The sequence below is a fragment of the Panthera uncia genome, chromosome B4 (genome assembly GCF_023721935.1).
Source record: "Panthera uncia isolate 11264 chromosome B4, Puncia_PCG_1.0, whole genome shotgun sequence".
Lineage (NCBI taxonomy): Eukaryota > Metazoa > Chordata > Mammalia > Carnivora > Felidae > Panthera > Panthera uncia.
In genome coordinates this window covers 128,035,559-128,046,072 of record NC_064809.1, presented here as the reverse complement: position 1 = coordinate 128,046,072, position 10,514 = coordinate 128,035,559, and the positions used below count along the sequence as shown (strand labels likewise).

Below are 10,514 nucleotides of genomic sequence, written 5' to 3'. Positions count from 1 at the left end.
TTATTTATTTTTGAGACAGAGAGAGACAGAGCATGAACGGGGGAGGGGCAGAGAGAGAGGGAGACACAGAACCGGAAGCAGGCTCCAGGCTCTGAGCCATCAGCCCAGAGCGCACGCGGGGCTTGAACTCACGGACCGTGAGATGGTGACCTGAGCCGAAGTCGGACGCTTAACCGACTGAGCCACCCAGGCGCCCCAAAATTTTATTTTTTTTAAAAGCTTTGAGCTTTTGTAAAATTTTTAAATATCATTTTAAAATTTATTTTATTTACTTATTAATTAATTAATTTATTTATTTTTGAGATTTTACTTTTTTTAAAAGCTTTGAGCTTTTGTAAAATTTTTAATTATTATTGTTATTTTAACATTTATTTTATTTATTACTTATTATTTTATTTATTTACTTGTTTGTTTGTTTTTAAGATTTTATTTTTTTTAAAAGCTTCGAGCTTTTCGCACAGCAAGTCTCCCTGTTCCAGGATGAGGAAGTGGGGCTCAGGACCTTGGGTGGCTTGCCAAGCTCACCTGCTGGTTGTGCTGGCTTCCGATGCCCGGCTGGGCGCCGGTCCTGTGCTGGGCCGGGCACGGGGCAGGAGGCTCCGGGCTGGGCTGGGTGTGCCCGGACGAAGAGCGTCTCATCCGTCCTGGGAGATGTGAGGGGGGCAGACACCCGGGCAGGAGGGACCAAAGTCCTCATGTACGGCCTTGGGGGAGTTAATGTGTAATATTCTAGAATATAAACTGGGCTGTGAGGCGTGATCTTGAGCCCAGACCTCCAGGAGTCGCCAGGAGCCGCACCGGGAGCTGCCACCATGTCGGTGAGGATGCCAGCTTGCCCACTGCCCACCTCCTCCATTTCCCACATCTGTGCTTCAGTGGGGCAGCTGGTGGGGGGCAGGGGGAGCGCAGCTGGAGGAAAGCCACTGCCCCTCTCCGGGCCTCAGTTTCCCTGTCCGTAGACTGACCAAGTCGGACAGACGGTGTCCACAGTCCTCTAGGGTAGATGTTCTCCGCTCCCTCCACCACCACCCTGCTGGGGGAGCCGGAACCTACCTCTTCCCCTCTCTAGACTCCGTATCTCGTCCGTAATAATAACTGCCAACATCTACTGGGCTTTAACTTTTTTTTCTTAAACGTTTGTTTTTGAGAGACAGAGAATGAACAGGGGAGGGCCAGAGAGAGAGAGGGAGACACAGAATCTGAAGGAGGCTCCAGGCTCTGAGCTGTCAGCACAGAGCCCGACGCGGGGCTCGAACTCACGGACCGTGAGATCATGACCGGAGCCGAAGTCAAGAGTTGGACGCTCAACGGACTGAGCCACCCAGGGGCCCCTCTCTTCCCTTTTCTTATGAGGATACCAGTCACATTGGATTGAAGGACCACCCTAAACAAATCTTAAGTTGATTACATCTGCAAAGACCCTGTTTCCAGATGGGTCGCATCCGTAAGTTTCAGGTGGACGTGACTTTTCTGGAGACGCTGTTCAAGCCAGTACCTGTAAGGTGCAGGATGTGACCGTGACTGGAGGGGTCAGTGTGGCAGGGATGATGCACTCCCCACCCCCTGCCTCCCAAGGGCAACTTTGTGGCCCAGAGACCTTCCCGTCTTTCCCCTTCTCTGGTCGTCCCATCCCTGCCCTCTCTTTCCTCCTTCTCCAGAGATCACCTAGTCCAAATATCCTACATTAATGATGGGAGAACCGAGGCCCAGAAAGAGAGGCAGCTGGCCCCAGGTCATTCAGCCAACCAGGGGCAGGGTCGGGACTCGATCCCTGACCACCGACTCCTGCCCCACTCCCCAAACTGGCTTTGCCCCCCGTTGTCTCTCTCAGACTTTGCTGAGTGAGGACAGGGATCCCGGGTCTGCATGCTCCCACCGGCACCCTTCTCTGTCCAGAGGCACCTGCCCCTGGCCTTTCTGGTGCTCCCGTCCTGTAGCAACCCCCACCTCTATCCTTGGGGGGCTTTGCTCCTTCTGTTTCAGCCAGGCAGCTCCCAGGAGGTGGTAAGGGAATGGGGGTGCTCTTCCCTACACGGGCCCCAGCCTGACTGGTCCAGGGTCCGGGGGGGGGGGGGGGGGGGCAACTGGGGGGAGACGAGAAGACTCAGCCCGCTCACGATGTCTGCTTGTAGCCGTGTGTGCGCCTCAGAGCGCCCATCTGTGACAGCTTGCTTTGTGGCAGGACATCTATGTTTCTGGTAACGTCTGAACATCTTTGGGAGGGACCGGATAACCTTGTCTCTGAGCGGCAAACTTGTCTATCTGTGAGACGCTGGAGGAGAATTTTAACCCAGCCTGTCTGGTTCTCAAGACGGCAATCCAGCTGTCACACCAAGCGTCCCTCTGACGGGTGAGGCTCTCCTGCCTCTAACCCCCCGTTTTCTCAACGGCGGGGAGATTTTTCCCACCGGGGGGCATTTGGCCACATCTGGGGACATTTGTGCTTGTCACAACTGGCGGGGAGGGTGCTTCTGGCATCTGGTGGATACAGACTGCCAGTTCCACACCCTCGGATGCACGGGCCATCCCCACGACAAAGAGTCATCCCGCCTCACCACTGTGGGGGCTGCTGGCTCCACTCTCCTGGGCTGCGCACAGCCTCTTTTCAGACCTGCCTTTTGAAATGTCCCGCCCCTGGGACAGCCGGGCAAGCCTGCCGTGTGTGTGCACACTGGATCGCCTTCCCCCTTGGTAAAAAGAAGGCAGCTGCCAGTGGGGGAGCATTGACTATCCTCCCAAGGACGCTGCCCTTGGCTGTCAGCAAAGCGCCCCAGGCCTGTGAGTTTCAGGCGTGCGGGCTCCAGGAAAAAACCCAAAATCTGTGAACAGAAATCGCACAACGTAAACGTGTTCTCCCACGGGATGTTTGAGATCTTCAGTACCTGCTGCGTGTGTCCTCTCCCCCCCACCCCCAACCACACGCCTTCCGAGCATGGATGTGGAAAAAGGGACATTTTGTAAGTGTTGGGTAATGAGCTTTGAAAATAGCTTCAAGGGGCGCCTGGGTGGCTCCGTCGGTTGGGTGTCTGACGCCCGCTCAGGTCGAGATCTCACGGTCTGTGGGTCTGAGCAAACCCACCCCGCCCCCCCCTCCCCGGGCTCTGCGCTGACAGCTCAGAGCCTGGAGCCTGCTTCGGATTCTCTGTCTCCCTCTCTGTCTCTGTCTCTCTGTCTCTCTCAAAAATAAATAAATAAGCATTTAAAAAAATAGCCATCCTCCCTCCCCATTAAAAAAAAAAAAAGAGAGAGATAGCTTCAAGATCCTTCCTTTAACCACAGAGCAGCTGTGGGAAACTTGTGCTATATAGAAATCTAGGCGCTGTTAAGGTCCTATGGAAAAAGGAGTGAGTGGATCATAACAGCAAGTAATCATAATGATATCCGTCCCTCGATTTGCCTGTAGTTCATGCCGGCCTCTATGTCTGGGGCTCTGCAAACGTGACCTTGCCCCTCCCAACGGCCTGAAGGTGGTTGCTATTAACCTCAGGGCCCCCAGCAGTGTCTGTCACAGAGGGGGCGGCTTAGCACTGGTTGTGAATGGATAAATCAAATGAGCCCATTTTATAGATGAGGAAAGTAAGGTCTGGAGAGGGACTTTGATAGGACATGTCAAGACATGTGACTTACAGAGCTTTATAGTTCCTGGTTTTGGATGGGCCAAGCCCTGCACGCCTCTGATACAATCACTTTCTGTTAGTAAAATGGCTCCAAGGTTTTGCAGAAGCTGAACACATCCTCATTTGGGGGGTTCTGCTAAGGGTGCCTTCATCACCTGAACCTATTTGGGAACTGTAAGGTCAGCACAGACCACAGTACCCACTTCACAGATGGGCGTACTGAGGATCCCCCAGCTGGGCCCCATGTGTCCACATTCAGCTGTTCTCATCAGGCTGGGTGGATGAGAGTGAAGCAAAGCAGGGAAGAGGGAGTTCTAGAAGGCTCTGACCAGCGCACTCTAGCTTTTTCCCTTCCCAGCTCAGTGCCCCGTGAGAAGGTGCCTGTGAATGGGGGCCGCCAGCAGAAGGGCTCTGGGCATGTGCGTGACGTGCTTCTCCGTTGGCACAGGGAAATTTTGAGATCGTGAACATGGACATGAAGTTGGGCTCAACCCTGAAGATCAAGGGCAAGATCGCCAGTGACGCCGTTGGGTGAGCAAGGGGAGAGGCCGGGTGGGCCCGACCCGGGGAGGGGGGCTGTCCACAGGCCTGGAAGGTGGGGGCAGGCAGGGCAGCCTTGTGAGATGGTCACAGGGGAGAGCGACCTCAGGGGCCTTTTTTTTTTAAATCCTTTGCTCGTGCTCACATCCCTGCCATGCCCCCGGCTGGCTCCCCTCCTGTTAGGGGCCTGCCTTCACCTCCGAGGCTAGGTTTGGGGACCCCCAGAATTTCACAACTCGTGCTATTTGCTCAACTCCGTGGCCCCCAAAGACACTGAAGGGGGTAGGCAGAGAAGCCCCTAGAGATCTGCCCAGCCCCCTGTGGGTCAGGTGTCTCTAGGGAAAGCCAATTCCACCCCCCCCCCTCCACCGCCCTCCTCACCCAGCTGAATGGGCAGAGGCCAGCCTTTCACACACGTTACACCAGAGAGAGCCACCAGGGGGCGCCAAGTGGTCTCTTTTGTATCCTCTCCCTTAGAACTAGCCGCACTTCTAATTCCGTTGTTAACAGCTCGGCACTCGGGCTCTCCCGTGGGCAGAACACGGTTACAGAATTTCTTGGGACTGATCCGCAACCGCTTTTGGTTGAGGAGAGGCGGGCAGAGGCGTAGGGTAGGAGCCAAGAGGAAAATCGCTCCTTTCTCCTACTTGGGTTCCCTAAGTATACGGTCATGGTCTGAAACCTCCCAGCGAAGGCACCCTATTCATGACTCAGAATGTTCTACTCTCAGGGACCTTGGCGGTCTGACCCAGGCTGTAGGGATCCTGTCAACAGGTCACACGGCCCCCTGATCGAATACCTGGAATGACAGGGAGCTCGCCACTTGAGGTTAGCCGTTCATGGCCACACTCAGCGGATCTTCAGATACCTAAGGACAATTCTCTCCCCCAAGGACAGGTACCCCGAACTCCTGAGATTGTCACTATCAGTCCCCCTCCTGTCGAGAGCCTTAGTCCCTGTGCCAAATGGAATGACGCTCCAGTGCTGAGTCCGAGCAGGTTGTCACCTCCTTTGTTTTAAGGCACAGGCCTCTGTTAACGCTTTTCTTTTGGGATTTCTTTCAGCTTGTGGTCAACCAAGACCCCACGACCCAAGCAGCTTTACCCAGGGCCGGCCCCTAATCCTTGTCACCCCCTTTCCCTGCAGATTTGCCCTTAATCTGGGCCAGGGGTCATCTAAAGTCGACCTGCATTTCAACCCACGCTTCAGTGAATCCGTCATTGTCTGCAACTCACTGGATGGCACCTGGGGGGAGGAGCAGAAGGATGGTCACATGTGCTTCAGCCCAGGGTCAGAGGTCAAGGTGAGGTCAGAGGGGAGAGGCGCCCGAGGAGGGTGTCAAAGAGAGAGCCCAGGTGGGGGCGGGGGGCACCCTGGCCTAGACCTGGGTTTGGCACTGTTGAGGCCAACCCCGGGGCTGCCGTGGCCCATTTTCCAGGGCCTCCGGCCTCCCTGACACCCTCCCTCCTGCCGCAGTTCACTGTGACCTTTGACAATGACGGATTCAAAGTGAAGTTGTCAGACGGGCACCAGTTGACCTTCCCCAACAGAATGGGCCACAGCCACCTGAGCTACCTGAGCATACAGGGTGGGTTGAGCATCACCTCCTTCAAGATCGACTGAGCGGAGAGCACCGCACCGGAGTCAAAGACCCCACTGCGGATTCCCGATCCTGAGCTCCCGCTCCGTCACAGATCAGCGGCCGCTGAGTCCCGGCTGCTGGCCAGCAGTTCCTGCCCCTGGGACCCTACTTCCCTCCCCTGAGGCTGAGACCAGACAAAAGAAGCCACCTTTACCTAGCCTTCCTGCGTCAGTGCTTGTGGTCATTCCCATAGCGCTCCCAGCAGCCTCGTGCGACAGGGAAGGAAACTGAGGCATAAGGTCGGAGCACTGAGAGGTGGGGGTTGGGACATTCTCCCAAACACCTCTAAGCACCCGCTGCAGCCTCTCGGTCCGCAGTTATCACCGGGGCAAGTGATTAGTGATTACGGAGCGGGGGTTACGGAGCAGGCCCCGGTTCCAGGCACCTGGGCCAGGGGCTGTTCCAGGAACTGTAGATAAGGGCTCCCACCTGGGCCTCTTATCGCTGGAACATTCATTCCAGCCTGGTTACTCATTACCCCCTGCTTTGGCCCCTCCCCTCACTGGGGGCCCTGGGGGTGTGGGTTGGGGGGGGGGGAGAGATTCTTTGGTTTTCCAAACCCGATACTGAAGGTATTTTAAGCAGGTGGAGCTGACTTTGTTCTCCCAAGTCCCCAAGCATCTTGCAGGACGCCTTTTATCAAAAAGCCTTTTTTAATCAGGACCCAGAAGCAGGTCTGGGGTGCACAGGAAGGTGGGATTCCTCCCCTGTGAGGTCGCACCTGACTTTTCTCTGGAGTTGGAATGTTGGGGAAGCAGCCTTAGCAAGGGCTGGGGCTCTGACGGGTGCAGGAGGGACCCTGCTGGGGGCAGCTCTGGGATGAGCTGGGGCAGGACGTCCCTTAGGGAGAGGAGACAAAGGCCCTGGGTGGTATGCCCCCCCCCCCCCCCCCCCCCCCGCCCCAGCAAGGACAGCTTTTCCAGCACAAAGGCTATACTGTGAGGTTGGGCTCTCCAGCCAGTGGGGGTGGCAGAGGGTGGGGGGTGAGCCTAAGGAACGGCCCTGGGTCCAGAGTGGCAAGGGGCTAGGTAATGCAGCCCAGCAGGGCCCACGGGAACACCCAGGTCCCAGAACAAGCCTGGTCTCCTCCGGCCTCCCTCCCATGTCTGTCCTGCAGAGGCGTGGAGGGGCTTGGGGGCAACTGGGTTCTCCCATCTATCGTGGACAGGACGTAGCTATTCGGTGCTGGCTCTGCATTGTTCGTGGGCAGTGCCCTGAGCCCTGGCAGGGTCCTGAGCCCACGGCCAGCTGGTCACACCTTGACTTCATCGTCCTCCTCAGCATCAGCAAACTCAAAGGTGTTTGCTTGCACCGTGCTGGGCACGGGGGCCCTGCTGCCCGCCTGGGGTGCCCCCCACTCTTCGTCCAGGCTCTCCCAAGAAGCCCGAGCCTGGGGCAGGACCCCCGCTAGCTCTCGCCGGGCATCGATCTCAGTATAGCGGTGGCTACCCTGGCTGCCCCCCCAGCCTGCTCCCCAGTGCCTGCTAGGGGCCGTGTCAGCAGGTATACGGGGACCCTCTCCCACCACACTGGCCCTCACCTCAGCCAGAGGGCTCAACCCGGCAGTCACCCCATTGGGGCAGTGTCCACGTGGTTGGGGGTTTGAGGCAGGGGCTGGGGGTCTTGCGGCAGGGGCTGGGGAACTTGAAGCAGGGGCTGGGGAACTTGAAGCAGGGGCTGGGGTCGTCTCAGCTGCAGAGGCTTCTGAAAGGCTCATGACCCCCAGCAGCTCGCTGAGGAGAGATGGCCCCAGGTCGAGGTCCAGGCGGAAGGACAGGAGGGAGTCAGAGCGGCGAAGCTCGGGCTCGGAGGGGAAGGCACTATCACGTTCTCGGTCACGAGGCTTTTCCGGGCGAGGCAGGCGGGAGATAGTGCAGAACCCGGAGTCCGGGCCTAGAAGAATGGGGAGAAGGGTCATAGCTGGGGTCCCTAACCAGGAATCGGGGTGGGGAGGGCCAGGACCAACCCTAGCTTGCTGTGTGGCCTCTAACACGTCACTCTCTCATCCGGCCTCAGATTCTCCCATCTTTTCCAATATAGCGAACCCTGAAGTTTCTCACAGGATCTTTCTATCAACCCAGAAGTTGAAAATGGACACAATTCTCATTCCCACTTTGCAGACGTAGAAAGGGAAGGCTCAGTCTGGGACAAGGGGAGAGGCTTGCCCAGGGTCATAGGGTCTGAAGGGGGCAGAGGCAAGCCTGGAGCTCAAAACGTCCTGACTCGCAGTCCCAACTGATGGCCACGGTCCTCTTGCATGACAGTGGCCGATGGCTGCCGGCGAACCCATAGCACGTGGATGGGTTTGTGGGCACGGGGAAGGAACTAGCAAGCTGGGGTCTGACTGCACAGAAATCACAGACTCAAAGGACAGGCGGATGCCCTGCAAAGGACCTCTGGTCCAGCCTCTGGCTCCAAAACTACCATGCCCGAGGCACAGTGTGGTCACTGTGGACCAGCCCTCAGCGGAGTTTTGAGCTGCGTTGCTGGGGGCGGAGCACCCGAGGAAGCCCCTGGCAGTGGGGCAAAGCCACAGGGCAGAGAACGGCCACCAGGTGGCAGCAGGGGCCCTGCTTCCCAAGGCGAGCTGTCCAGCGGAGCTAAGGTTGCACCTGCCAGTCCCCCACCACGGCCAGGAGGGCCCCCTGGCTTCTGTCCGCGTGAGTGGTTTTTCCAAATTTGTCAGGTTCTGTGCAAATAACAAAAACACAGCAACAAGCCCCGATGTCCTGTCGCTGAGTCTTAGCAATGACCCTAATGGACCCATTACACATACAGGCCAGGATTGAGCCTGCAGAGGTCAGCCGGCGTGCTGGACACCGGGTAGAACCAGGATTCTAATCCAGAGCCCAGACTCTCGGTCTCGCCACCGTGTCATTCTGACACGAGGGGGCTGCTTCCGTGGAAGGGGACGGGCTGGTTCAGCCACGGGCCCGGACACAGGGAAGCGAGTTAGAGTCGGGGAGAGCTGGACCGCCCTCCCCTCCCCTCTCAACCTCAGCGCGCTTTGCGGAGTGAGCTGGTTTGCGACCCTTGTCCCCGCCCCACCCCCCCACCAACCCCTTCCATGGTCTGGGGTTCGGGCCTGACCTCCACGGTGGGACCAAACTAACGCGGGGCAAAGAGCTCACTTGGTGGCTCGGCCGTCCCACCGAACACCCTGGGCCTCGGCACCTGACGAACGAGTGGCCAGCCCAGGCCCTCACCGTAACCGGAGTGGCCGTCTGTGGAGCTGGCAGGGTTGCGGTCGAAGGTGAGTTTGCCGACCACGAGGCTGTCGTAGGCGGCCTGGTTGAGCTGGGGCAGGGAGATGGCGTTCTTGATGATGGGGGACACGGCGGGCGGAGCAGGCGAGGGTGCGGGCGGGGAAGCCATCCGCCGGGGCGGTGCCCCTACCCTCCGCACCTGCTGTAGCTTCTTGGCCAGGAAGCTGCGGGGTGAGCGGTGAGTGCTCCCCGAGCTGCCACCGTGGTTGCTGAGGAAGGACGTGTCGCCGAAGACGTCCCCGCCGCGGCCCACGTGCATGGTGTGGCGGAAGTCGCCGAGTGGGGGGCTGATCATGTCTGCCGTCAGCCGCCTCTTCCCCTGTGAGCCGGACACCCAGCCAACCGGCGAGAGCTTGCCCAGGCTCATGGCAGGGGCTCCTCCGGCCCCCTGGGGGCCTGGCATCAGCTCCCGCTCTTCACGGTGGATGGTCCGGGCCCCCCCCTCCCCGGGGCCGGGGCTCAGGATCCACTTCTCAGCTCCTTCCTTCCCAGAGGAAGGGGGGTGGACGGAGGCTGCTCCTGTGCGCTCCTGAGGTGCTGCCCCCTCGCGTGTCCCTGAGGCCTGGCTCTCGGCCCCGTGGAAACCGCTACGGATGCCTGTCCCGACACGGAGAAGGTACCAGATGCTCCTCTCTGCCCGGCGGTGGAGACCTGAAAGAAAGACAACGATGGTAGGCCCCGTTGGGGATCCTGGGTCACACAGCGAAAGGGAACAAGTGATTATACCCACCAACCCCGATGGGGGATACCGCCCACGTGCTGAGCGGGCGCGCAGACGACAGGCCGGACAATTCCGGGAGGAGGACGACGCTTAGGACCAGGCAAAGCAAACAATAGTGACCCAGTAGGAATTGTGGTTGTTGCCTGTGAACAGGTATGGACCAGAGGGGGGCACGAAACAATTCATCGAGCTGCACGCTTGAGACGTCTCTCTGTAAAAAGCATGAATGGTCCTTGTACGGAGGCCGTTTATGAAGCACCTACTAAGTGCCAAGAAATGACCTGTTACTCGTGTCATTCACACGACACCCCGGAGGGAGGTGCTATTTTATTTTGTATTCTTTCATTTTTTAAAGTTAACTTATTTTGAGAGCGAGCGAGCAGCGAGGAACAGAGAGAGAGAGAGAGAGAGAGAGAGAGAGAGAGAGAGAGAATCCCAAGCAGGCTCCACGCCATCAGTGCAGAGCCCGATGCGGGGCTCAAATTCACAAACCGCAAGATCGTGACCGGAGCTGGCGTGGGGCGCTTAACCGACTGAGCTACCCAGCCGCCCCGGGAGGCACTATTTTAGGGAGGAGAAACTGAGGCACAGAGAAGTGAAGTGACTTGCTTGAGGCTACATAGTAAAAATGGTGAGGCAGAGCCCTCCCGACCCAGAGTCCTCGAGCCCCAAGCTACATTCTCTTCTGCGGGCGCGTTGAGCAAATCACCTCCCTTCTCTGTGGGTGA

General features: G+C 58.0%; 2 protein-coding genes across 3 annotated transcripts; one reads left to right on the top strand and one right to left on the bottom strand.

Moving 5' to 3' along the window:
* The first annotated feature begins 797 nt into the window (after positions 1–797).
* On the top strand, positions 798–5,958 carry LGALS2 (galectin 2). 2 transcript variants are annotated; one of them, XM_049626311.1, is made up of 4 exons: positions 798–818; positions 4,066–4,148; positions 5,304–5,460; positions 5,634–5,958. In XM_049626311.1, exons 1-4 carry the CDS (start codon positions 813–815, stop codon positions 5,778–5,780), a joined length of 393 nt encoding a protein of 130 aa, XP_049482268.1. In that variant the 5' UTR covers positions 798–812; the 3' UTR covers positions 5,781–5,958. The 2 variants fall into 2 exon arrangements, with proteins under 2 accessions (XP_049482268.1, XP_049482267.1); XM_049626310.1 differs by lacking the exons at positions 798–818; positions 4,066–4,148 and adding an exon at positions 4,634–5,155.
* A 351-nt stretch (positions 5,959–6,309) lies between these two features.
* CDC42EP1 (CDC42 effector protein 1) lies at positions 6,310–10,002 on the bottom strand. The gene is made up of 3 exons (XM_049626301.1): positions 9,796–10,002; positions 9,006–9,716; positions 6,310–7,692 (listed from the first exon to the last, which is right to left on the bottom strand). Exons 2-3 carry the CDS (start codon positions 9,466–9,468, stop codon positions 7,052–7,054), a joined length of 1,104 nt encoding a protein of 367 aa, XP_049482258.1. The 5' UTR covers positions 9,469–9,716; positions 9,796–10,002; the 3' UTR covers positions 6,310–7,051.
* Between the last annotated feature and the right edge of the window lie 512 nt (positions 10,003–10,514).

Excerpts from the sequence above, each read along its gene's own strand:
- CDC42EP1 (XM_049626301.1), bottom strand. The coding sequence starts at position 9,468 with ATGCCAGGCCCCCAGGGGGCCGGAGGAGCCCCTGCCATGAGCCTGGGC. Across the intron at positions 7,693-9,005 it reads AGACGGCCACTCCGGTTACG|GCCCGGACTCCGGGTTCTGC; the intron begins GTGAGGGCCTGG and ends CCATTCTTCTAG.
- LGALS2 (XM_049626310.1), top strand. The coding sequence starts at position 4,962 with ATGACAGGGAGCTCGCCACTTGAGGTTAGCCGTTCATGGCCACACTCA. Across the intron at positions 5,156-5,303 it reads CCAGTGCTGAGTCCGAGCAG|ATTTGCCCTTAATCTGGGCC; the intron begins GTTGTCACCTCC and ends CTTTCCCTGCAG. Across the intron at positions 5,461-5,633 it reads GCCCAGGGTCAGAGGTCAAG|TTCACTGTGACCTTTGACAA; the intron begins GTGAGGTCAGAG and ends CTCCTGCCGCAG.